Genomic DNA, 25526 nt, shown 5'->3' on the forward strand with positions numbered 1-25526 from the left:
CTTCGCCAGTCTGTCGGGGCTGAAAAAGCGTCCTGCTTACTCCGGCAAAATAGCTGTACATTTTCGGAAACTACTTGCAGACGTACAATATTAAAAACTGTGGCCATGCCGCCAGGGCTTGATTAGTGATTTCCACCCTCAGCGCATCTTTCGGGCTGGTGGTATTATCGATACATTTGTACCTTATCGTGACATTTTAGTAGTTCACAATTAGGATTTTTTTGCTTCGACTCAGGTTGACTGGGCATTGACAGAAGAAATATCTGAAGAGCTTTTAACACAAGCTCAGCGCTGAATGAAGTCCAACCTCCTAGCAGATGAGAATCCGAATGACTCACGCAGTCCTCGACTTTCCAAGATCTTTGGAGTGCTCTCCTCTACTCGCAGACTCACGGAAGTTGTTCCACTGGGCCCTCCTGCTCGCACTGCAAGTGCTTTGGATAACAGTTTCCTCACTGTTGGAATCAGACCACGTCATCAGAGCACAAGGAAACTTTCATTCCGAGAAGCGTTCGGACTCTTGGGGCCTCCGATGGCAGCCATGGTCCTAGGGTGTATCATTTGGACCTGATGGCTGATCGCTCTGAGCGTTGACCCCAACGCCGCAGCCAACTACCTCATGAATACTAGCGAGCTCGATGACGGTCAGTTCTGGCTTATCCCGGATGAGTGGAGTACACTACAGACGTTCAGTGTGATGGGTCTGGCGCTTGTTCTCCTGTTTTACGTTTACATTTTAATGATGATGCTCGTTTGGCGCTCTCAAAGGAACGCGATGGAGAACAAATTTAACAGTTTTCTCCTACATTGGAGAGCTGCAGCAAAGGTAAAAATCAGTGACTCTTTCCACTCGAAGTGTTCTCAACGAGTCATTATTATGAGCTGGAAACTATACTTTCAATGGAAGGCGCTCACAGGGATACACGGCAAGTACCGCAAGTATTGGGTGGGTTTTTTTCATTTTTTAATGTTCAAAATCACTCTTCTAACTCTGTTTAATAGAATTTCTGTCTCAAGATCCACGACCTAGTAATGCTCACACTGCTACTTAGTGACCTTCTGGAAGCGGGGACGCCAGTCAAGATAGCGTACGGATTTTCAGCTTTGGCGGCATTAAATTCCTTATCGTGCGCTTTTGGGATATTTTCTCGAGATTTTCCGCGCTCGTGGAGATCCTCATCGATTCGCTGTTTGATTTCAGCGCGACTGTGCTCTATCCGCTTACCGTGCTCTACTACTGCTGGAATAATTTTCACTACGACCGCGCGGTTTATTTCATCAATTTGGAAACGCTATCCATTGGGAGTTTCGAACGACGAGCGCGAATGTACGCAAACCCCGCGGAGATCGCCCTCGTTCGCTCCTCATTTGACTCGCTGAGGATCCTTGATAGCACCGACTTTGTGTTGCGCATCGCGATGAACTTGGCCTTCAGCTATCGCTGCAAACGGATCGTTGAAGTATTAATCGAGATGAAGACGGATAATACACTCAAGCGGAAACTCTCTCTGCTCCACCCGCCGGCACGGTCAGCTTCAGCCCATCAGCTTCGCACAATGCAACGATTTGTTCCTCGGTGGCTTGCCATATTATTCGTAATCTACAGCGCGGCTGTTGTTGTGTTCACTCACAAAGCTATCGTTCATCACAAGTCGCGTGTTCTCCGCATCCCGAGTGCGTTGTCTACGCATACCGTTGGCATAGTGATGAGCGGTGTTCTTGCCGTGCAATTGTCGATGGGAATCCAGCACCCTTGACATACTACGAATGGACTCACCCGGTCGACGTCTCCATGGCAGTGAGTATGCTCGCAAGGGCAGGCACGCTCGAGACTCTGCAACTCATTAACCGACAACTTACGGAACTACCGGGCGAGCTCCGAGGCTGCCGCAATCTTAACTTTATGTGCGTTCCACCAATGTACTTAATGATACTAGTCGCTTTCAACTTTGCTAACATTTATGTCTGCAGATCGCTGATTAACTGTGCTACCGAAAAGTTCCCGCCTTGGTTGAAGGATTTTCACAAGTTACAGTATCTGTACGTAAGTTATCAAACTGTACGCTTCTATCTCGCTTACATGTATAATGTCTGTACAGGCAAGTTGAAGGCCGAGTTGGGAGTCAAAATCTTGATGACTTAGCTCCAGATTTGTTCAGTGATATGCCTGAGCTCCGGTATCTCCAGCTTGGCGTCCATGAAAATATGACGCGCCTTCCACCACTCGACGGCGCGCCGAAGCTACGCAGCATAATTTTTTCTCGGCTATACAACTTGGTCGAATTTCCGCCGTTAACACATCAGACAAGGCTGGGGAGGATCGAGCTGACGGCAATCAAAACTCTGCCCTATCTCCCAGACCTCCAGCCTGTCACAGCGTTGAGGCACCTCATCGTATTCCAAGGTGCCCGTTTGTGCTGCAACGGATTCCTGGGAACGTGTGACCTCACAAACCCGTACTGCACAAACGCTACCTGCCTTGAAGATGGCTCGAAGGAGGCTTCACCCGCTACACTTGCAGCTTTTAAGGACTTTTCCTACTCTGTTTGTCAGCCATATTCGGGTCTCTCACAAGTTCCAACGGCGGAGACGATTCAAATGTGCGATGGAGTTCCATACCGTCAGTGTCATGTACCCGGACTTGAGCCAAATACGACCGCTGTGGGAATGTGCTACAATCATCGGATGCAGGTACTCGCGTGCAATCCGGGCCCCGAGAAAATTCGAGCTCGTCGGCGGCAGATCCAGGAGGGGGTGGGGGCTCCGTGTAATTCATCGGTGGAAGCGTGGCTTGGGTGCTCCAGTGCAGCTACGTAACGTTGAGAACATGCGAAGCGCCAGGTATACGCGGATTAGACAATGTTTGCAGAAGTTTTCTGCGTAGACCACCCATATATTACCAGCCCATTGAGAAGGAAATAATCTAGTGTAGCAAACTGTGATGATTACAAGGTTAGCGTCAGACCAACATGTATCGGACGCTGGGACGTCCTGAAGTGCTCACCCTTTCTTCACTGGGGGCTAAGACGATCGAAATCAACAAAAACAAAGCTAAGCAACTGGGTCAGAGAAACAATTGTGCGGAGCACGCTGCGTATCACATAAAGGAGTTTGAGGGATATGCTGTATCTGCTGCAATGGAACAAAACATTGATGTACACATATTACGAGGACAAGATCGGCCCACGCTACTCAAGTTTAGTCAGCAGATGAGATTGACTCATCAACGGTGTCGCAAGTGAGGAATGTTGAGCACAGCACACCGCCGCTAACACTACGGTAAACATCAAAGCTCAGGCTACACGTCGTCTATAGGAAAGGTGGGATGTACTTGGCCCATATTTGGCGTCGAAGTATGACAGCCGCCTTGCCGGCATAACAATCCAATTACACTCGGTAACTTTGGCATCAACTCATGCCATAGACTATGATAACGTGTACAAAATTTGTTTGTAAATATTTAATATTTCTGCGTATTGAAGGCGCTTTCTATTCAGCTTGTTTTTTTTTCAGAGCACTTCGCGGAAAACATTCCATTTGCTGGAAACCAGTTGAAAACTCATGCAAGTTGAAATCTTTCTCGTTGGATTTTCATTCAGTTGACGCTATTGCCACATCCCAGCCATGCTTCCTCCACGACGTTGCAAGGCGTGCCAACATTCAGCTTGATCTGCAGCCTACGCACGGTCATGTTGTTGGGGTCCGGATTGCACGACAACACCTGCATCCTGAGGTTGTAGCACATGCCCTCCAGCGTCTCGTTCCTCGTAGGGTCGAGGATCTCGCACCGTCGATAGGGCACACCGCCGCACATATCAACGGATTCTTTTGTCGGTATATCCGCAAATTCGAGCAGATTTTCGGGAGTTTTGTAGCAAACAGCGGAGCCGAAACGATCTAGCAGACTGACCATCGCAGGGCTGGCTTGCAGTTTACTGTCAGTCAGGCACGTAGCAGCTGGAAGGTTGTGCGAGCTGTCTGCAGCACAGAACGGGTGCGTCAAGTCGCACCGTCCGAGGTACCCATTGCAGCAGAGGAAGCTAGGACGGAAGACCGTGAGGCTGATGAGATGCTTGAGGTGAAGAAGGTCCGGCAGCGTCTCGAGCAGCGGGAGGTATGCGATGACAATCCCTCTCAGGTCCAGAGTCTTATCGAGGTCGGGAAGTTGGGTTAGTCCAAATAAGTGAGCTAACTCGATTGTCTGAAGCTTCAGGGTCCCATCAAGTGCTGGGAGCTCTTTTAGCGACTTGTGCAATGCCAAGTGGAGGAATACGAGGTGCGGCATCGCGCTGAAAAGATTCTTGGGAAGGTATACCAAGTTGTCGCTGCCCTGCTTGCCTTCCACGTGCCTATTAGATGTGTACGAAATTAAAGAATAAGATTAGACCTGAATAGCACCATTTAGTGAAACATTGTCATGGAGCTCATACAGGAACTCGAGGGACTTCCAGGTGCTGGTCCAGTCGGGAAATCTGTTGGTAGACGTGTAGATCAGCGATCTACAAATTCATCGGTGTATAGTTAGTATAGTTCGTATTACAGCCCCACTTGACTTTAGCGAAGACTTACAGATGTTCTAGCTGGCAGTTCTTCAGCTCAGTCGGCAGCTCCACCAACTGCCGGTTTATCAGACGCAGCACTTTGAGATCCCCAGACGCTGCTAGAGTTTTCACCTCATCCGTGACATCCACCGGGTTGATCCACTCGTCAAACGTCTTTGGCGCCCGATCGATGTCTATCAACGTTCGGCAAGGGCAAACTTCTTTGTTCGCAGGCGTCCACGGGAATCGGTAGGCGTAGACCAAGCACTCGGTGTAAGGGCTGCACGCTGACCTTGAAGCCTGGATTGCAAGATGGACGTACGGTACCAGCAGTACACTAATTGCCATGAAGAACAGTGCGAACGGCTTTGGGACCCTGTTTTGCTGTCGAGGGTGGAACTTTGTGTGTCTTCTAGGATAAACCAGCCGTCGATTTGTTCGCACCAGCACCTCGACGACCGCCTTAAAACGGTGCCAGAACGACCAGTTCATGAGCAGGTGGATAACGAGAAGCAGCGGTGTTTGGTCCCGAAGCGAGTTGAAATTTACACGGAAAAGTTCGACTTCCGCCGGGTCAGCGAACAGTCGAGCGATAATCTCAAAGCTTCCAGCGGGCAGTACTTGGACGTATGTGCGGAACACTTCATGGTCGAACTGAAAGTTGTAATAGCAGTAAACAAGCACCAGAATCGGATACACAATGGTGGCAATGAGGTCGAAGCTGTTCCGCACATAATTTGTTGACATTAACGGAAAGGCATAAAGCTGTAGGAAGGCGAGAACGTTACGTACATCGAATCCACGAGGATTTCGGCCAACGCTGAGTGTTTATCGAGTAAAATGTTGTGAACGCAGGATAAGCAGTTGCAGCTGATGAACGCGGCCCAACCGTACACCAGCACGTCTGGGAAACCCTTTTCAAGGTAGTTACTCAGCAAAACGACTTGAGTCGTCAGATCTGTCACCTTGTGCACTAAATTCTGCCTCAAACGAAGAGAACCACGTCAGAACAGATACAATCCAGTTAGAATATCAACGGCTTACCCAGAACTTGCGATAAGACCCATTGATGCCCGTCAGTTCTTCCCAAAAGCCAGGCATCGTAGTGCTTTTCCGCCGAACTGCGACCATACTCTTCTTACCTTCAACGTTGGCTTTTCGAATCCCACCGCCCCTAGCGACAAAAGGGGCTGGAATGGTTCGCCAGACCAGCATTTTCACCAAAATGTGGAAGTACCCCACCTCAGCAACGGACAACCCGAAAATTCTGACAAGCTTGATGCCAATATCTTGATCCAGCAGCAGCCAGAACTGTCCGTCATCGTAGTCGCCCGTGTTCATGAGATAGTTCGCAGTTTCATTCGGCGCTAGCGTCATGATAATCAGCCACGCAGTCCACAGTATCGAGATGAGAAGGAACAGCAGCATGGGGATTCCGAGCAGTCCAAAGGCCTGCCAGAACGAGAGGTGGTGCGCTGTCGGTGTGTTTGGCCCCTTTCTAGGTCGGAACGACGCCGACATTGGGTTCGACAGTCGTTCCAGCGGCACGACGTCACTGGGACCGGGGGCCCGAAGAGCCTTCAACCACTCGGCGGACCCATCCAGCGAACGTCGAATGTGTGGATTCCGCCTACACGACGTGTCGGGTGCACAAGGTCCGATGGGAATCACATTCGTCCGGGGTGATGTCGTCGACTTCATCCTTCGCAACTGTCCCCGAGCTCCCCAACGAGTAGGAGCGTATCAATATATAGTTTTCAGCGCCCAGTTCGCCTCCAAATCGACCAGCCAAAAATATGGTTTGCAGATTGCCAAAACTGCACTGCGCAAACCGCGTAAACTTGACCTAAAATGGCCCTCCGTTTCATCTTATGCACCTAACTTGGAGGGGTCTTGTCAACACCGGAAGTATTTCAGCTCCATGACGAGTAAGCAGCAAGTTAACTGCTGCACCCGAGCCACGCTTCTTTGACGGCGTCACAGGCCGGACCCAACTTCCTCTCGATTTCAACCTGCCGCAGTCGCACGTAGTCGTCATTAACCACGCACGTTAACACTTGGAGGCGGTTGTTCATGCAGATGCCGAACGCGCCGCTGTTGGGTGGATGCTCGCAGCGTCGGAAGGGAACCCCACCACAAACGTCGATCTGAGGCTTCGAGAGCAAGTCCACAACTCGCGCGATGTCGAAGCCCGTGCGGATACACATGCTGACCGCGAATTGCTGGAAAACCGCTTGAGATTCCGCAGTAGGTCGAGGGGCATCAGTTCCAAGACAAGATGAAGCAGAGGTGCCGAGTTCTGGGTTCCCAGTGCAAAACCAGTCGCTCGTATCGCAGGCACCCAGGAAGCCGTTGCAACAAGCTGGACAGATGCTGAAAATCACGAAGCCCAGGAGGTGCTTCAGCGGGGCCAAGTCCTGAATGACTTGAAGTGACTCCATGAGAGCCAACGTCAGCCTTTGGAGCTTCGGCACTTTGTCCAACGAGGGGATTTCCGGTACAAGGTAGAGCCGCGAGGGTCAGGGTCTGTAGAGGCGGGACACTTGGGAGCTTCGGGTGTACGCCAAGGTGAACCATCTGCAGGAACGGCATATCGCTGAATAAACCTTCCGGCAGGTATGTCAAGCTTGGTCGTAGCTGCTTGCCTTCAATATGCCTAGAAGCATACACGTTTGATTAGCCTATTGGGAGGGCTCATGCATCTACGGCACGTACAGAAATTGTAGACGCGAAAATTCCTCGACCCAGTCGGGAAGAGCTCAATGTTAGTCAAAGATACTCTAGAGAAGGGGTTGGATCAACTTTCATGTACTGAAGCCTCTTGCATTTCCGCAGTTCCTCCGGCCAGTGTGGCAACGCGCTGTAAATGTTGCAGCATTCCGGCACGCGACAAGGTCTCAACCTTCGCAGAAACATCCACGGGTGCCGTCCACTCTTCAAAAGTCCGTGGTGTGCGATAAACATCCACGAGTGTGATGCAGGGGCATAAGTCGTCGACTCCCCACTCGTAGGCATACACGACGCACTCTGGGTGTGGAGCACACGCTGCTGTGAAGATTGCTATTGCCTTCTGTGGGTAGGCAACGGCAACAGCAGCGAACCCCACGAACGTCGCCGCGGTGATACTTGGTACATGGAGCTGCTGCTGAAACATTTTGGCCAAGCTTTCTCGTCTCGAACGCCTTGTTATCTCCTCACTTGTTGCCCCCACCATCAGGTTAACGACAGTAACGAAGCGCAGACAAAACGACAAGTTCATGCTCAGGCGCAGCACGAGGTCCGATAGCGACAAGATTCGGAGCGAGTTCAGGCTAGTGAGGAAAAGAGCCCGCTCCGCTGGGTCAGCGAACAACCGAGCGTTGCTTTCTGGGGGGGAGAACTTCAGTGAACACGCTGAAGAGTTGGCGGTCAAAGTCAAAACTGTTGACGCTGTAGACTAGCACCAGGATAGGGTACAGGACTGCGGCTATCATATCGAAACTGAGCCAAGACCCCGTCAGTACAAGTCAGTTGGATAGTGTGGTGAAGCTTGATCGAACATTGATTCGATGAGAATTTCAGTCAGTGCGGACAGGTTGCCCAGAACGATAGTGGCAGCTGTGGACAACGCGTTCGCGCTTACGAACACAGCGTACCCCATCACCAGTACCACGGAGGACCCGTCTTCGAGCAGTTGATGCAGCATAATGCTCTGCATCGTTAGGTCAGACGCCTTCTGGATCCAATTCTGTTCAATCCAAAAGCGTAGTTATTTGTGAGCGATAGACACACCATTTACAATGCCACGCTTGCTTACCCAGTACTTGCGAAACTTCCCACGAATTCCAGCGATCTCTCCCCATGGGGTTTTAGCGCGATGGTAGATAGCGCGCACCGCAGTGGCACAAGCCCATGAACACGATGTACCTTTTCCAGTGGATGTTGCCTCCGGATATCGTTCCCACCAGGAAACCAGCTTGTGCAAGATAAAAAGGTAGCAGGCATCCACCACTACGAGAGCGATCACGCTGAGCACTTTCAGGCTGTATTCCGGGTCCACGATCAGCCAGAACTGTCCGTTGTCGAGCTCGGCTGTGTCCATGAGGTAGTTGGCCGTCGCATTGGGCGAGAGGGTTAGCACGATCAGCAACGTCGTCCGCACGATCGAGACTAGGACCACGGCCACTAGCACGGGCCCGAAGGCACCGAAGGCGTCCTAAAAGCTGACCCACGTGCGTAGATTGGATGATGAAAGCAATTTCACATGGCTGCTCAACGATCTCGTGAGCCTTGCAGGGACGATCTGGTTCTTCTTGACGCTCTGCAATTCGCACCCTGGTGGTGCTGGGAGGGATAGTTCACCGATTCCGCTCGCGAGGCCCCATGTAGTCGAAATGGGAATGAATACAGCCTGCAAGACCTCAAGCAACATCGAAAAAGTTAGTCAATGCTACTTTGATCTGGTCCGTCACGAACGCCTAATTTGGAGTCCACTTTCAGCGTCCGTTGTCCTTAAACACTGGTCACGGCCAGAATGCGTTTCTATTGAGATGAAGCGGAGACACTGGTGTCAACTGGGTGTCTCCTTGACCGACTAGAGGATGAAGATGAGGAAGAAGAAGAATGCGATCGTCCAGCCCGGAGTAATCGCGAGTCGGGAGACACGAAAGATGATGCATGGGAGCTGCTCTGTAGCTCCTCAATCCTTCGGTCACGCTGCTCAATAATAACAAAAAGAGATGGTGAAACCACACTCACGCCGCAACATTTTACGCGTGAAGGCGGCTGCTTACCTGCTCGATTTCACGCTCATACTTGGCCGCGAACCGCTTGAACTTACTTCGAGAGCGCTCCAGTTGCTGTGGCATCATCAAGTCACAATGAACGAAAACGTTAGTTTTTCTTGCAACTCTTTGACGGCAAAGCACTTGCACATACCTTGATCGTGCTGTCCTGCTGCGCCAGTCGGTCTTCCAGCTCTTGGCATTTCATCTGGGCCTCTTCCAACGCGTGGAGAGGGAGGTACGACGAAGCACTGGATGCCTTGCCACCAGAGTCCGGGGTGCTGTGTGCTGCATCAGATGGCGAGGAACGAGACGGGGACGGCGGGGGAAGCGAGTGCTCAGGACGAGTTTGCTGCGATCGTCTCTGTTCTGAGACGCGCGAAGACTGACTAGCTGATGGCGGGGTGTGGTTGAGCTCCGACATGTTCATCACCGGCGTGGAAACTGGCACCTGCCGCTGGTGAGACGCCTGGATTTCTTGCGCCATCGCATCTCGCTGCTCTTCAAGGCGGGAGATGAGGTGGTCGTTTGTTGCGATCTTCTGGCGCAGTGTCGATGCAACCTCCTCCAGACTACGGCGCTGAGATTGCTCTGCACGCAGCTTGTCCTGAAGCGACTTGATTTCGTACTTGCAGTTACTCAACTTCGCTTCCAGGTGCACGATCCGTTGTGATACGGCAGCGTTCTCGGCCTGAGCCCCGTACCGCTGAGCAGATATCTCGGTGGACACCTGCTTCTGAGCCTCTAGCTCCTCTGTGAGCTGGTGCATTCGCGTCTGGAGATCGTCCTGCTTCTCCTCGCTCGCTTGGAGCTTCTCCGTTAGAAAGCTGACTTGGTCACGGTACGTCGCTGCTTCAGTCGCCGAAGTTGCGTTCTTCTCCCTCAACGTCTGGACCTGGTTGTCCAGCGAAGCCACTTGCTTCCTCAGCGACTCGTTTACAACAGCCAGTTCTTCCTGCAGCGACGAGATCTCCGCCCGTGCCTTTTGCATGCCTTCGTGTTCCTGAATCAGCGACCGGTACGTGTGGCGCAGGTCCTCCAGCTCAATCTGAAGCGTGTCCCTCTCGCGCTCGACTTCTCGCGTGGTCTGCTTCATATTCTTGGTCGACTGGGAATGAGACAGCTCGGCATGCTGTAGTCGAGCGCACTCTTCGCTGATCGCCTGGTTTTCGATCGTCATGTTCTCCAAGTCTTGAGCTAGAGCTGCCAGCTCAGCAGTGTGCATCCCCTTCAGATGCTCGAGACGATTCACTTCGCTCTCCAGTTGCGAGCAGTGAGCTTGCATCTTGCTGAGCTTGTCTTCAGCCTCGTTCAGCTTGTTCACCAAGGATACCATCTGCTCCTGGAGTCCCGTGGCGTTCGACTTCTTGTCCTGCACGGCCCTGCGAAGCTCGTTGCTCTGCTTTTCAAGCTCGTGATACTTCTCGGTAAGAGCGTCCAGCTGATCGTTCACTGCGTCCTTTTCGCTGTCCAACGTCCGCGTCAACTTTTTCAGCGAGGAGATTTCGTTGTTCTTCGCCGATATTTCGCTCTCCAGGGAGCTGACCTTCGTGTTGATATCGTCCATTTCTTGTTGATGGCGCTGGATCTGCTGTTGCCTCTGCTTCGTTTGGAACACCATTTGGTCACGAGAAGACTCCATTTGCTCAATCAACAGCTTGAAGTTCTCGACGGCCTCCGTTTTCTCGGTCAGGGCCCGGTCCTTCGTCTGAATCTCAGCGCGTAGCTGCTTCAAAGCTATTTCGCGAGCGCGGTTCGTCTCCTTCACCTGCAACAACTCGTCCTGAAGCAAGACTAGCTGCGTCTGGACAGTCTTGTGGCTCGTCTTCTCTTGCTCCAGCCGCGTTTCCAACTGATGCGAGTTGTTCTGCTTAAGTTTCAGCTCGCTCTGCAGCTGTCGGACTTGGTTTCTTAGCTCACTCACCGAGCTCTGGCTTGACTGAAGCGCATTTTGCCCTGACGAAAGAGAATGCTGCTGCGCCTGCACCTCCTTGGACAACTTCTCGAACTCGTTTTGATAGTGGTTCCAGGTCTGTCGGGCATTGCGTAGCTCCACCATCGCGCTATCGTAGTTGCCCAGCAACTCCTCCTTCTCCTTCTCGAGCGTGGCGCACTTCTTACTCGTAACAGCAGCCTCTGCTTGCAGCTTTGGGATTTGGTCCGATAGCCGCTTGCTGTACAGATCGTCGTTCTCGACACGGTTCTTCAAGCTGGCGTTCTGGTCACGAAGTTCTTCCACGTGCCGCTTAAGCGCCAGGGCTTCGTTCTGCACGACCAGCTTCTCATTCTCCGTCTCCTCAGCACGACTCAGTAGCACCTGCGCTTGGCTTTGCTTGTCTGTGAGCTCACGAACCCTGTCCTTAGCCTCTACAAGCTGTCGCTGAATGTCTGCACACTCGCTCTTCTTCGTCTCCAGCATGCCTTCAGCATTCGCTTGCAATTTAGTCGCGACGTCGACCTTCTCCAATAGTTTCTCCTTTTCATGTTGGGCCTCCTGAAGAGATGCGTTCGCCCTCTGCAGGTCCTCTTCGAGAGTCATAACCTGAAGCATCAGCTCTTCCTTCTCACGTCGAAGATCGTGCCGCTCTTCCTCCAGCCACTTCATTTCCTGTGCGAACACTGCCTTTCTCCCGTCCTGCGCTGCATCCTCGCCTTCGGCTCCATTAGCCGCAGCTTCCAGCCTATCGATCTTGGCAGTCAGGCGATCCACTTCGCCCTTCTGAACAATTAGTGCATGATTCAACGATCGACATTCTTCGTCACGCTGTGACAGCAACTTGTCCATCGACCGCAGTTCACGATGCAGTGAGGCATTCTTCTCCTTGTCCAAGCCGTGGTGGTCTTCGCTTTGCTTGAGAGTTCCACGTAGCACGTCAAGCTCACGTGAATTCGCATCAAGCGAAGAACGCGTGTCTGCCAGCAATTGCTCGAGCTTCGTCTTCTCCACACTCAGTTCCTTCACCTTCGCCTCTGCACGACCTAAATCACTGGTCAGCACGCGGTTGTGCGAGTTGGCGTTCGAGAGCGCGTTCGTGTACGAAATCTTGTCATAGTGCATCGCGCGGAGCGCGTCTTCAAGGCGATCCTTGTGGGTTGTCAGCGTCTGCACCTGTTCCATCAGTGACGCCTCGCCAGCGTTCTGCTCTTCCTTGTCTTCCTCCTCACCTTCTGCGTCTGGTGAGTTGACAGCAGGTCCCAGGCTGCGAGGAAGCGGAGGATTACCAGGTTCACCGCCGCAACGCGCGTGCTCTTCCTCCAGCACGTGGTACTTCGCCTGCAGCACGCTCAACTCCTTGACAAAGTGTTCACGGTCCAGTTCAGCTTGCCTGCAAAGAACGCATACAAGTCAGCCTTCGTCCAAGAACATCATCATACACATCCAGCGAGCGTACTGCAGCTTCTCCGCGAGGCCCCCGTTGCGCCGGATCTGCTCCGTCGCCTCCTTGAGCCGACTCTCGTACTTGGCCACCTGGTCGTTCAGAATGTCCACTTGGGTGCTGAGCTGCTCCACCTGCAGATCGACCGCGTCCATCTTGGACCGTGTCTGGTACCGCTCCTCCAGGTCCTGCAGCTTCCTCGCCGACGCGTCCTGGTCGCTCACCACCTGCATCGAGAGCTTGGACAGTCTGCTGATCTCCTGCTCGCGCTTGCTCAGCTTGTCGTTGAACTGGTCGCACTGGGCGCGCAGCTTGGCGTTCTCCCTCGTGACCTCCGCCAGTTGCTCCTGCAGGTCCTTGGCCACCTGCGCCTGCTGCTCCGACTGCTGCTGCACCTTCCTGGCCTGCTGGCTGTCCATGGAGAGCCTGCGCAGGGACTGCGAGACGTCCGAGCCCCTCAGCTCAATGGACGGCGAGATCAAGCCCTGCGAGGCGGGCAAGGCCCCTCCCCCTCCGGTGGCCAGCACGCGTTCCAGCTGCGCCTGGAGCTTGGCCGCCTCCTGCTCCTGTAATGCACACATCAATACTCTTGTCAGGATGACGTGTTCTACCAAAGGTAGAACGGTTCTACCTTCTCGGTCTACCCACTTTCTTCGCACACTGCTGGGTCTTCTGGCCGTTGAGGAACTGCAGCTTCTTGACGTCGTCCCGCAGCCCCTCGAGCTGCAGCTCGCACGCCTTCTCCCTCTCCGTGATGGCCTCCTCCTGGTGGATGATCTCCAGGTGCAGCTGCTCATCACAACAAAATGCTATGAGTTCTACCTCCACTCTACCTTTTTTTCGTGTTCTACCATGTTCTACCTCCTTCGTACACTGTTGTTCTCCCGCGTGAGGTGCGCGTTCTCCTTGCGCAGCGGCAGTAGAATCTGCGAGAACTCGAGCGCGTCCCTCTGCGCCTTCTCCAGCGCGTGCTCCGCCTTCTCCCGCGCGGTAGAAGCGGCCACCAGGTCCCCCAGCAGACGCCGCACTAGTGGCACGCTCTCCACGCCCACGGGCTACAAGGCATCCAAAGTGTGCAGAGTTAGCAAGGGTAGAACGGAAAAGGTAGAACGCGGTAGGGCGCTTCACCTCGCTGTAGGACAGCGCGCGCAGCTGCGCCTGCAGCTCCCCGAAGCTGCGCACCTCCACGGCGGCCGTCACGTCCTCCCCGACCGACGGCGCCATGGTAGAACGAGGGTAGATTTTGAAATGCGCGCGGTTGTCACTGAAGTGAGGTGTCATGGCACTCTACTGAGGCTTCGGTGGTCGACAACCAGTACCGGTAGTTGAAGTGGTGACCCCACAAGGAGATACATACTGGGACCATGGACAGCTTCGACCTGTCGGAGCAGCGGATCGTGCAGCTGGAGCAGATTCCGCTCGAAATCCGCCGCCAAGTGGAGACGGGGGACGGCGTGGAGTACGCGCTGGACCTGTCGCTCAACCGGCTGCGGGGTATCGACCAGATCGGCGTCTTCGAACACGTCAGCCAGGTACTATAGGCTGTACTACCCGCCGGTGCTACTACTGCCAATACTGACGCGAGCTACTGTACTCATATTCACTCTACGCAGCTGGATCTGTCGGGGAACCAGCTCGAGAACGTGAACGGGGTCCAGGCGCTGCGGCGTCTGCAGAGTCTGGATCTGTCTCGCAACTGCATCGCCACGGTGGACTTGTTGGCTCTGCTGCCGGCTCTGCAGGTGCTCAAGGTGGCGGAGAACAGCCTCACGAGCATTGACGCGCTGCAGCTGCTGCCAGAGCTGCGGGTGGTGGACGCCTCCTACAACCGGATCACCAAGTGGCCTCCCTTGGCGGGCTTGAGCTTGCTGGAGGTGACGAATAGATGTCGGGGGCTTGAAGAGGTTGGAAGAACTGGGAAGGCTGATAGAATTCTGTGCATGTATTTGTAGACGCTGGACTTGTCGGACAACATGCTGGGGGCGTTTTCGTCCTCTCTATCCGCGACGCTCTTCCCTTCGAGGCTTCGGCGTCTTTCAATTGCACGGAACCAGATCGACAAGGTGCGGTGTAGTGAGGTTTAAAATGCTAGTGGTTGACTCTCTCTCTTTCTGAGCGCACTGGGGCATTATTTTTGTGTAGATTTGCGGTATTGCTTGTCTGGGGATGCAGCTGCCGATGCTGGAGTTCTTCGCTTTCGATGGAAATCCGATTGTGCTTGAGGTTGCACGCAGTGGTGGGCAGCTCGAGCGGCTCCTTGCGACGCTGTTCCCTAATTTACCGCTCAGCAACGACGGAGGGCTCACTATGACTGGTCGCAGACACGAAGAGTTCGCACCTCCTCCTCATACGATGAATTCCCTCAAACGCGCTATACTCGAAGGCCGCGAAGAAGTCCTGGACGAGTTTCTCGTTACGGGGTCGGTGGCGGGTCAAGTCAGTCCTGTGATGCCCCCACCTCCCCCAGTAGAACGTCCACTTCCTCCTAGTCGGCAGCAATTTCCGCTAACTGAGGCTGGCGATGGTCAAGGCCAAGCTCTCGACAACCCCCTATCACACGACAGCAAGATGGAGATTTGGAAACGCATTCAGGAGGATCGCAAGGCACAGTTCTGTCAAAGCAGTGCCTCGACATTCACTAGTAGCGCCGTCAAGCGGGACAAGTCTGTGAGGTGGGAGCAGCAGATTGAGCAGCCCGTTCCAGTTCCCCCGTTCCAAGATGATGTCCGAAAGCCCGCTCTCACTACTGCAGACCTGGCTGTTCCAGAGCCATCTCCACAAGCGATGGCAGCTCTCGATTCGTCCAGTCTGAGCGTGATGAAACCATTGGAGGCATCGACAGTTCCCTCCGCAATTGATCCGATGAAAGGCTCGCCTTCACAAAATAGTCCGGACAACGATGCACTCACGAAAAGAGTAAAGGCACTCGCAGATCAAGTGGTTACGATGCGCAAATACATGAAGGTACGGCTGCACCAAAAAGCCCTCGTAAGGTGATACCGCTTGTTATCGTTCATTGACTCATTACGCCTTGGTATTTGCTGCAGGTGTGGGTCAAACGTGAGAAGATGGTGCGCGATGCATCGGCGAGGAAAATACAACGATGGCTCCGACAACTTCGTAGACGGGATCAACTTCGACAACGAGTACTGCAATCAAGGCAACGTCGCCAACAAGAGTACAGCTTCCGTTATTGTTCGTCAATATCAATGCAGAGTGCCAACTATCGAGGTACTGCTCAAGCTCGGATTGAAGCTACCAGCGTCCAGATGATTCAGAGCCAAGCTCGAGGATTCATCACCCGCCAACGCATGAAATCGTTCAGGAGAATGCATCGAGCGGCTACTAAAATTCAACGGTTGTGGAGAGATACTCTGAAAGACCGGCAAGCTGTCCTCATTGGTGACTGCAAGCTCCCTGAACGGGGCCGTTCTACCGCCACATTCAGGTGGCACGGGTTGCTAAATGGGGTACTTCGATGTTCGCGAGATGTGAAGCAGCTTCAGCAGATCTGTGCGGTGCAAGGCGCTGCCATCAGCTCTCTCTGGGATAACCAAAAGGGTGACGACTCGGATGTGGAGAGGAAAGTCATTCGCTTTGAGGTTTCGGCAAACGACGGACAGCGCAACAATGATGAGAAGGATTCGTCTCCAGAGATGCATACTGCGATCGAGGTGAATGAGATGAAGAAACAGCTAGAGCACCAGGCTCGTGAGATCTATGCACTGAAGCAACAACTGCAAGCACTTCAGAATCTGGTAGCTGGTCTTGCGGCTACTAAGTTTGAGCATGTGTCGTAGATGGCAGTGAATAGAACAGGTAACCATTACCACTAATGCCAATGCTACTATTCACACTTTCCAGCATTGCTGGGCTCCCTATGCCTTCTCTTTTTTTCGTTTTGCGAAAGGCTCGAAAGTAAATTTCGAGCTTGCTGTACTCTTGGTGCGGAGTGGGAGACCGAATTGAAGCCAGCTCTAAGTTACGCCAACGGAGGGCTGGCCGGACTCCATGTTGTCATGCAGGGCAATTTCCGTAGGGTGACTTGGTATAGAACTTCTACACACAGTGTAGGAGTATAGTTTTGTCGCGATGACAGTTTGGCCAAAGCTTTTCACCGAAAAGTAGATCGAGTGGCTTACACTGCGAAGCAAGACTTGCTGTTGGAAAGCGTGTGCTGGTGCTGCTGGACGTCGTTGCAGTATACGCGTCGATTGTCACGAGTAAAGCACAACAACTTGCCGGACCCGATCGATGAATTCAGATTCCTCGTTAGTTTTCGCTCATCTTGTGAAACTCGGGCCGATCGATCAGCGCCATGGCATATTACCTCCGCCACAGATGCCGCGAAGGACGCACCGTGAACGCCAGAGACTGTTAACCTTCACCTTCTTGAGAGCGTCGGCGGAACCTCCTCCTGTCCCGTCCAGTCAATCCTCCATGATGGGCAAAATGCACCAAGTCACATGCGAGCTTCCTCGGCTTCCTCGCTTGGTGGCGGCACCCACGAGGACACCACGGCCCGGCAACGCATACGCGTTCGCCGCGAGCAATTGAGTGAGCGAGTGGCTGGAGCCCGTCGTCGCGCACCGAGAGTTTTTTTTTCGCGTCGACAGACCTCGACAAGCCACACACGTCTCATGTACACCCACCCTGGCCACCGTTTAGACGCTAGGAATCCTGCGTCAAAACATTGGCCACGCGCTCGTCTTGGACGCGTCTTGGCGTTTGACTAAAGCGGAAGATGACGCGACTAGTTTAACGCTGTTCGTCAGCCGGGCGTTGATCACTTCATGTATATGTACATGTTGAAGTGGTGAGCGAGTTCAAGTGTCAAGGGTGAATTCTTGTTAGGCATTGGGGCTTATACGTGTGTGTGTGTGGGGGGGGTCTACTACATTCTACTGCTAACTACGCTTAGGCCGACGAGGTGGAGTTGCGCACGTAGTACGGCTCGGACTGGAACTCCTCCGAGCAGTAGGGGAACGTGGCGCTGCTCGAGTCCGGGTTGAACAGGTTCTTGCCGGCGTAGATCATGACGTACACGCCGAGGACCGTGCACACGACGATGATCAGCATGGAGCCGGCGCGCTCGTACATGGGGAGCTTGTTCCAGAAGATCTTGAGGTAGAACATGAGCGGCAGGACGAGGCTGCCGGCGGTGACGGCCGACGCGCCGGTGAAGTCGACGAGGTCGAGGAACTTGTCGCGCAGGAAGATGGAGGCCACCACCAGCAGCGCGAGGATGCACAGACGCAGCACGATGTAGCGGAGCATGTTGAGCTTGCCGCGGTACTCGGCGAACTCGTCCTCGTACTTGACCACGACCTGGAGGTTGTCGGCGGCCGACGTGTAGTCGCACTGGATGTCGGGCGTCACGGGCGACGCAATCGGGACGGCGGCCGAGAGCTTCTCGGGGGCTTCGATCACGCCCTGCTCCTGGTCCATGGATGGTTTGTCCTTGTGCATGCCCAGCAGGAACCGCTCGGCCATGAAGAAGGCCGGCATCACGATGGTCGAGAAGGCGATCACAATGTGCACGTGCATGAAGAGGTAGGCCATGATGACAGCGCCACGGTTCGGGATGAAGCCAAGAGCGGACGTCGCGTACGGGTCCGAGGTGTTGACGGCCGAGAAGAGCAGGTTGCCCGATAGCTGGCAGCCACCGGCAGCGTAGCCGGCAATGGCGATGGCCAGGAAGAAGACGGTGCCGACACCCATGCTGACGGTGATGATGCGGGGCATACGCTCCGGCTGCGAGTGCTGGCGCTGCAGATCGGGGATCACAACAGCGGCACCGTAGGCCAGAGCGAGGTTGCCGAAGGCAGTCAACACTTGGTGGAGCGATGTGTCGGGCGTCGGGATCGACGGGTGGCCGCGCATTTCCCACTCCAGGATGCTCACGCCGACAATGTCGGCGATGAGCGTGCCGAGGCAGCCGACCAGGGCCACCGACGACGCCTCCTTCAGGGTCGGGATCATGCACACAGGGATGACCGTGACGGCCATGAAGATCATCCAGAAGATTTGGCTGAAGGCGTCCGGGAATAGCACGTCAAGGAGCATGCTCCCGAGCACCAGGAAGGCGCAGGGCAGTAGCAGACACACAAGCAGCTGCGAGATCATGACGGCGTAGCGGCCGGGGGAGCCGAACACCCAGGCGCCGACATCCGTGAACGTCTTGACGGAAGGAGGCGCAGCGTAGATGACCTTGGACAGCGCGATGGTGGCGTAGATGTTCACGAAGGCCATGAGCAGCAGCGCGATCGTCGCGTAGATCGGCCCGGCCCGCGCGTAGTTGGACGGCATGGACAGCGACCCGATGCCGCAGAAGCAGCAGAAGATGTTGAAGCTGATCTTGGCATCTTCGAGCGTGTAGAACGGCGAGCGGCGCGCTGGAGTCGCGGACATCGTTGCTGGGTGCAGGAGGGAGGGAGGCGACCGAACGAAGAGTGAGCGGCCGGCAGCAGGAGCACCGAGCTCCCGACTGCCGGCGGCAGTGCCGGGGCTGGCCGGTGTGACGCAACGAGGTGCAACCGGGGCAAGTGGAGCGACGGTCCAAGGGAGATCACACGCTCTCTTGTCGCGCGTGGCGTTTTCACGCGGCGTGTGCAGGCAGGACGCCTGCAGACCATCCACTGGCGAGATACGGAGCCGCCGAGGTAGACAATGCACCGGAACGGAGCACTCACCCCAAGGGATCAAGGGATCTTTTCGTTCGGCCTTTCATCCCAACATGGTGTTTACCTAGGCTAGAGAGTGGTGTCGATGCATTCATCCCAACATGGAGCTTGGATGAGGGAATGCGTGCTTTGAGGAACGACGTTGACGTGACTGTCTTGCATTGCAAGTCGAATGAGGACCACCTCTAGGTCCTGATAGAAGTCTTGTTGGGTTTGTGGTTAAATCCTACACTACGATGCACTATCGGGGTCTGTTGGGTTTGGTTGGGGTCCTCTAGCTCGAGGTGGTGGCGTTCCGCACGTAGTATGGCTCCATTTGGTTCTCCACGGAGCAGAAGGGGAACGTGGCGCTCTCTTCGTCCGGGTTGAAGAGGTTCTTGCCGGCGTAGATCATGACGTAGCAGCCGACGATGCTGCAGATGACGACCACCAGGATGGCCACCACACGCTCGTACACGGGCAGGTCCTTCCAGAAGACCTTGAGGTAGAAGATAATAGGCAGGGCCAGACAGCACACAGTGATGGCCGAGGCTCCGGTGAAGTCCACGAGGTCGAGGAAGTGGTCGCGAAGGCCGATGGAGACCGCCACGAGCGCCGCGATGATGGCGAGGCGAAGTGTCACGTAGCGCAGCACGACGCCCGTGCCCCGGTACTCGGACAGCTCCTGCTCCTCCTTCGCGTTCTTCTGCTCTTCGGCCGTCAACACGCGACCCGGGGTGTTGGACGCGTTGTAGTTGCCCTCGAGGTCGGGCGTCACCGGGTCCGCCGTGGTGACAACGGGGGAGCCCGCGGTCGAGAGCTTCTCCTGCACGTCGCCGTCCTGAAGGAGGCTCTCGGTCGAGGGCTTGTGCATGCCGAGGATGAAGCGCTCGGCCAGGTAGAACGGCGGCTGGATGACGGTCGAGAAGGCGATCACAATGTGCACCTGCATGAACAGGTAGGCCATGAGCACAGCGCCGCGGTTGGGGACGAAGCCCAGAGCCGACGGAGACGACGGGTCCGCGATGTTGACGATGGAGAAGAGCAGGTTGCCCGAGAGCTGGCAGCCACCGGCAGCGTAACCGGCAATGGCGATGGCCAGGAAGAAGGCCGAACCAGCGCCCAGACTCACGAGGATGATGCGCGGCATGCGCGTGGGCTCTGAGTGCTGGCGCTGCAGGTCCGGCACCACGACGGACGCGCCGTAGGCCAGCGACAGGTTGCCGAAGGTGGTGAGCACCTGGTGCAGCGTGATGTCGGGCGTCGGGATCGACGGGTGGCCGCGCATCTCCCACTCGAGCACGCTCACGCCCACGACGTCGGCGATGAGCGTACCGAGGCAGCCGACGAACGCGACGACGGCCGCCTCCCTGAGCGTCGGGATGAGGCAGGACGGCACCACCGTGATGGCCATGAAGAAGATCCAGAAGATCTGGCTGAACGAGTCCGGGAACAGCACGTCGAGCAGCGTGCTGCCGAGCACCAGGAAGGCGCAGGGCAGCAGTAGACACACGAGCAGCTGGGACACGATCACCAGGTAGCGGCCGGTCTTGCCGAGCACCCAGTCGCCCACGTCGGTGAAGGTCTTGACCGACGCGGGGGCCACGAGCATGACCTTGGACAGCGCGATGGTGGCGTAGATGTTGGCGAAGGCCATGAGCAGCATGGCGATGGTGGCGTACACGGGCCCGGCACGCGCGAAGTTGGACGGCATGGACAGCGTGCCGATGCCGAAGAAGCAGCACACGATGTTGAAGATGGTCTTGGCATCTTCCAGCGTGAGGAAGGCTTTCTGTCGCGACTCGAGCGCCATCTTCTTATCAGCGGAAGCGATCAAGCGAGGGCGAGAGCGACTTCGGGCGGAGGTTCGAAAGTGGCTGATCGAGATCGAGCGAGCGGCGTTAGATCCCGTCGCTGGTGCTTGAATTTACTCGTGGACAAGAGCAGCAACGCACCAAGGCGCGAGGGACATCCGGTGGCTGCACGTCGTTGTTGCACTTGTTCGTCGACATAGCGCGGTCCCATCCCCCGCCATCCAATCCGCAAGGTTTACCTGCACCAGCACGATTTGCTCGCTAGCATACGCTGCACCACCTTCGAAAACCCGGTTGAGCTTGCAGCCGCGCTTACGAAACACGAGCACTCGACTGCAGCGCGTGGCCAGCTCCGGCCCGGGGCGACTTGCTCGAGCTTGAGCGTGAGCTTGAGCGGACACAGCGCTCACTTGCCAAGGTGTTGCGCTGCACGATGTCCCATCGTCTCCGTCACGTCAGCTGGGGCGCAGCGCCGAGCCTACTTCAGAAGATACGGAGCTGCGCAGTCACGTCTCACTACTCGCCAAGCAAACAAAGGTGGGGCACCGGAACGGAGCGATGGACGTGTGCTACGACGGCAACGTCACCCCCGCTTCAACTTCGACTTCGACTGCCTCAACACAAGCTTCCGACTGGAACAAACGCACGTACAGTATATCGCGGGGGGCAAGGGGGTGAGTGGAGGTCGATTATTAGGTAGATCAACAGCTCGAGCAGAGATACCTGTCGTGGCTCTGCCCTAACGCTCTCCTAATGCGACGGTCGTCCGCGATTCACGCCGAGGTGGCCGACGACGTGGTCGAGTTGCGCACGTAGTACGGCTCCGACTGGTACTCCTCGGGGCAGTACGGGAACGTGGCGCTGTCCGAGTCCGGGTTGAACAGGTTCTTGCCGGCGTAGATCATGACGTAGCAGCCCACGACCGTGCACACCACGATGATCACGAGCGCCACCACACGCTCGTAGAGCGGCAGGACCTTCCAGAAGACCTTGAGGTAGAACACGAGCGGCAGCACGAGGCAGCACACGGTGATGGCCGACGCGCCCGTGAAGTCGACCAGGTCGAGGAAGTGCGAGCGGAAGCCGATGGCCGCGGCCACCAGCAGCGCCATGATCACGAGGCGCAGCGTCACGTAGCGCAGCACGTTGGCCGAGCCGCTGTAGTCCGAGAGCTGGGCCTCGTCGTGGTCCTTCTCCTCCTGCTCGCGCTTGGCCGAGTTGGACAGCGTCTCGACGTCCGAGTCGGCGTGGTTGCTCTCCAGGTCGCGCGCGGGGATGCTGCTGGCCACAATGGGCACGTTGGACGACAGCTTGTCGCGCAGCTCCTCCCAGCCGTCGTTGTCCTCCTTGTCCTGCTGGATCCAGGCCGCGGTCTCCGCCGAGTCCTTGTGCATGCCCAGGATGAGACGCTCGGCCATGTAGAACGGCGGCTGCAGCACGGTGGACAGCACGATGACGACGTGCAGGTGCATGAACAGGTAGGCCATGATGACCGCGCCGTGGTTGGGCACGAAGCCCAGCGCCGACGGAGCGGACGGGTCCGCAATGTTGACGATGGAGAAGAGCAGGTTGGCCGAGAGCTGGCAGCCGCCGGCCACGTAGCCGGCGATGGCCACAGCCAGGAAGAAGGCCGAGCCCACGCCCAGACTCACCATGATGACGCGCGGCATGCGCTTGGGCTGCGAGTGCTGGCGCTGCAGGTCCGGGATCAGCACGGCCACGCCGTAGGCCAGCGACAGGTTGCCGAAGGTGGTGAGCACCTGGTGCAGCGTGATGTCGGGCGCCGGGACCGACGGGTGGCCGCGCATCTCCCACTCGAGCACGCTCACGCCCACGACGTCGGCGATGATGGTGCCCATGCAGCCGATGAAGGCAACGGTGGCCGCGGCCTTGAGCGTCGGGATGAGGCACGCCGGGATGGCGGTGATGGCCATGAAGACGATCCAGAAGATCTGGCTGAACGAGTTCGGGAACAGCACGTCGAGCAGCGTGCTACCGAGCACCAGGAAGGCGCAGGGCAGCAGCAAGCACACGAGCAGCTGCGAGACGTTGACGAGGTAGCGGCCGGTCTTGCCGAGCACCCAGTCGCCCACGTCGCTGAACGTCTTGACGGAGGGCGGCGCCACGAGGATCACGCGCGAGAGCGCCACCGTAGCGTAGATGTTGGCGAAGGCCATGAAGAGCATGGCGATGGTGCCGTACACGGGCCCGGCCCGCGCGAAGTTGGAGGGCATGGAGAGCGTGCCGATGCCGCAGATGCAGCAGATGATGCTGAAGCTGATCTTGGCGTCCTCGAGCGTGAAGAACGCGGAGCGCGGCGGCGTCATGGCTGCTGAGAGTGTTGAAAGGTGAGCACGGCCAGGAGATGATCCCGTCGAGCTGCTTGCTTGGCTGCGCTCCCTCAAACCCCAAAAGAGCGAATACTCTCGTGGACAGGGCGACAGCTCAAGGCCGAGCGCGTGGCAGCGTCTACGTCCGCATGTCACGGCGTCGCAACACCAAAGCGGCTCGATTTCACGCCGCCCATAGTCGGGGCCTCTCTCTCGATGAACGGGGGCGCCGACGTGACGGTACAGTAAGATTTGGTTCACGACTGTATGTAGCCAAAGTGACTTCATCCATTTGCTGCCGGTGTTGGTGCCGGCGTTGGCAACGCGCGGCGCCTTCCGTATGTCGGTTGATACAGACGTCGGCACCACCACCACAGAGTAAAGGATGATAACAACCTCAGATTTGTACAACAGCAACCACACCAAACGGGCACGAGCAACCATACCGTCAAAATTCCAACTGTCCGACCAAGGTGTCCGTCCACCTGTACCGGTACTACAGCAAATCATTTTAATGACATCTATTTCATTTTAATGGCATCCTAACTAAATCCTGTTCATTCATATCGTTCACTTCGGAGCGCGTGGAGAGGGCCCCCGGCCAGCAGCACCGAGAGCAAGACGGGCGTCGGCAGCGAGATGGACAAGTGCTCGGCCTCGGGCGGGGTGATGGCCGCCGAGACCAGCAGCATCAGTAGCAGGGCGACGACGCGGGCGAGGGCGAGGGCGGCAACGTGGGCGAGCGCTCGACCTCGGGCGGGGTGATGGCGCTCGAGGTCAACAGCACCAGGAACACGGCGGCGACTGCGACAGTGGCTGGGCATCGGGCGGGGTAATGGCCGCTGAGGCCAGCAGCATCAGTAGCAGGGCGACGACGCGGGCGAGGGCGAGGGCGGCTACACGCGCGAGCGCTCGGCCTCGGGCGGGGTGATGGCCGCCGAGGTCAGCAGCACCAGGAGCAAGGCGGCGACGCGGGCGAGGGCGGCGACTGCGACAGCGGCTTGGCCTCGCGCGGGGTGACGGCCGCCGAGGCCAGCAGCATCAGTAGCAGGGCGACGACGCGGGCGAGGGCGGCGACTGCGACAGCGGCTTGGCCTCGCGCGGGGTGATGGCCGGCGGGGCCAGCATCAGCAGCAACAACAGGACCAGTGAGTGCGGCTGCAGCGACACTGCCGGCTGGCTGGTCTTGCGCAGGGTGATGGCGGCCGAGGACTGCAAGACACAAGGTAAAAGAAAATACACGAAGAGGTTTACCCAAATTATGAGGTTGTTCATGTATTCATGTGATGTCGGTGGTATTGTCCCTTGATCAGCGAGCCTGGTGTGCGGTGGGTCGCTTTAACTGTTGAGTTTGTTAATTTTGCTGTGTTACAGTAGCAGATCAACCTTGCGCGGGCGTCAGTCGAATGAATGATGGAAGTGCTGAAGGTGGCGTCGGATCGACAATGACACCTTGGTCAACGCGTTCATGTAACTGGGCGATGAGCGGGTCGAGCTTACCAAGCTTCTGCATCTGACGAAGAGCCTTCAACGCCGAACCTGCTGCAACCGCGGAGGAGCCGTGCGATTTCAAGAAGGTGAGTGCGTTCTGCTGCGCTTTATCACCTAGCTCCAGGACCTCGCTTTTGTATGCAGGCGACGAAGTGTCAAGCGCGAAACCTTCAGGTAAGAAGAGCATGAGATACCCTGCGATGTGCCTGTACTCGTACAACGCTGTCTTCTTTACATAACGCGACACATACACACGAGGCTCCGCTGTAAACCACTCGAACCAGATTGCCGACAACGACTGGGCTCCCTTCTTCTTCGGGCGTGTCGTCGTAGCTCCTATTGGCGGTGGTTGCTCAGGAGCAGGAAGTGTGACGTCGGTGTTTGCTGATTGAGTTGCGGCTGTGTTGGTAAGTGCTTGAAGGTGTGCTTCAACAGCTAATATGCGCTCGTCGAGTCGTTTGTTCTGCAGGATTAAGACGTCGATCTGCTCGGACTGGCGTTTGATGAGGTCAATCAACGCAGGCGACTGCTCCTCACCAGCGCTAGCC

General features: G+C 56.0%; 9 protein-coding genes across 9 annotated transcripts; 2 read left to right on the forward strand and 7 right to left on the reverse strand.

The window, feature by feature from the left end:
* Positions 1-295: 295 nt before the first annotated feature.
* PHYSODRAFT_307726 (hypothetical protein) lies at positions 296-2817 on the forward strand (the record flags this gene model as incomplete). Its single annotated transcript, XM_009540687.1, has 9 exons — positions 296-552; positions 589-826; positions 908-946; positions 1003-1088; positions 1154-1528; positions 1607-1674; positions 1749-1905; positions 1972-2040; positions 2100-2817. 9 exons carry the CDS (start codon positions 296-298, stop codon positions 2815-2817), a joined length of 2007 nt encoding a protein of 668 aa, XP_009538982.1.
* A 778-nt stretch (positions 2818-3595) lies between these two features.
* On the reverse strand, positions 3596-5882 carry PHYSODRAFT_534089 (hypothetical protein; the record flags this gene model as incomplete). The annotated part of the gene is made up of 6 exons (XM_009540688.1): positions 3596-4349; positions 4431-4499; positions 4570-4925; positions 4986-5262; positions 5334-5521; positions 5586-5882. 6 exons carry the CDS (start codon positions 5880-5882, stop codon positions 3596-3598), a joined length of 1941 nt encoding a protein of 646 aa, XP_009538983.1.
* A 427-nt stretch (positions 5883-6309) lies between these two features.
* PHYSODRAFT_289229 (hypothetical protein) lies at positions 6310-7000 on the reverse strand. The gene has a single exon (XM_009540689.1). It carries the CDS (start codon positions 6980-6982, stop codon positions 6482-6484), a length of 501 nt encoding a protein of 166 aa, XP_009538984.1. The 5' UTR covers positions 6983-7000; the 3' UTR covers positions 6310-6481.
* A 6538-nt stretch (positions 7001-13538) lies between these two features.
* Positions 13539-13905, reverse strand: PHYSODRAFT_534219 (hypothetical protein; the record flags this gene model as incomplete). Its single annotated transcript, XM_009540690.1, has 2 exons — positions 13539-13736; positions 13810-13905. The coding sequence occupies 2 exons, from the start codon at positions 13903-13905 to the stop codon at positions 13539-13541; spliced, it is 294 nt and encodes a 97-aa protein (XP_009538985.1).
* A 140-nt stretch (positions 13906-14045) lies between these two features.
* PHYSODRAFT_342284 (hypothetical protein) lies at positions 14046-16481 on the forward strand (the record flags this gene model as incomplete). Its single annotated transcript, XM_009540691.1, has 6 exons — positions 14046-14213; positions 14295-14555; positions 14634-14744; positions 14824-15645; positions 15729-15752; positions 16179-16481. 6 exons carry the CDS (start codon positions 14046-14048, stop codon positions 16479-16481), a joined length of 1689 nt encoding a protein of 562 aa, XP_009538986.1.
* A 1117-nt stretch (positions 16482-17598) lies between these two features.
* On the reverse strand, positions 17599-18747 carry PHYSODRAFT_533598 (hypothetical protein; the record flags this gene model as incomplete). The annotated part of the gene is made up of 2 exons (XM_009540692.1): positions 17599-18009; positions 18112-18747. The coding sequence occupies 2 exons, from the start codon at positions 18745-18747 to the stop codon at positions 17599-17601; spliced, it is 1047 nt and encodes a 348-aa protein (XP_009538987.1).
* A 27-nt stretch (positions 18748-18774) lies between these two features.
* On the reverse strand, positions 18775-19092 carry PHYSODRAFT_385402 (hypothetical protein; the record flags this gene model as incomplete). Its single annotated transcript, XM_009540693.1, has 1 exon — positions 18775-19092. A coding segment is annotated over one exon (318 nt), but the record flags the coding sequence as incomplete, so codon positions are not given.
* Positions 19093-19638: 546 nt separating this feature from the next.
* PHYSODRAFT_533972 (hypothetical protein) lies at positions 19639-20955 on the reverse strand (the record flags this gene model as incomplete). Its single annotated transcript, XM_009540694.1, has 1 exon — positions 19639-20955. One exon carries the CDS (start codon positions 20953-20955, stop codon positions 19639-19641), a length of 1317 nt encoding a protein of 438 aa, XP_009538989.1.
* An 860-nt stretch (positions 20956-21815) lies between these two features.
* On the reverse strand, positions 21816-23505 carry PHYSODRAFT_551426 (hypothetical protein). The gene has a single exon (XM_009540695.1). The coding sequence runs from the start codon at positions 23482-23484 to the stop codon at positions 21931-21933; it is 1554 nt and encodes a 517-aa protein (XP_009538990.1). The 5' UTR covers positions 23485-23505; the 3' UTR covers positions 21816-21930.
* Between the last annotated feature and the right edge of the window lie 2021 nt (positions 23506-25526).

Source organism: Phytophthora sojae (assembly GCF_000149755.1).
Source record: "Phytophthora sojae unplaced genomic scaffold PHYSOscaffold_16, whole genome shotgun sequence".
Lineage (NCBI taxonomy): Eukaryota > Oomycota > Peronosporomycetes > Peronosporales > Peronosporaceae > Phytophthora > Phytophthora sojae.

Coding starts and splice junctions, on each gene's coding strand:
- PHYSODRAFT_289229 (XM_009540689.1), bottom strand. CDS start 6,982: ATGGAGTCACTTCAAGTCATTCAGGACTTGGCCCCGCTGAAGCACCTC.
- PHYSODRAFT_551426 (XM_009540695.1), bottom strand. CDS start 23,484: ATGACGCCGCCGCGCTCCGCGTTCTTCACGCTCGAGGACGCCAAGATC.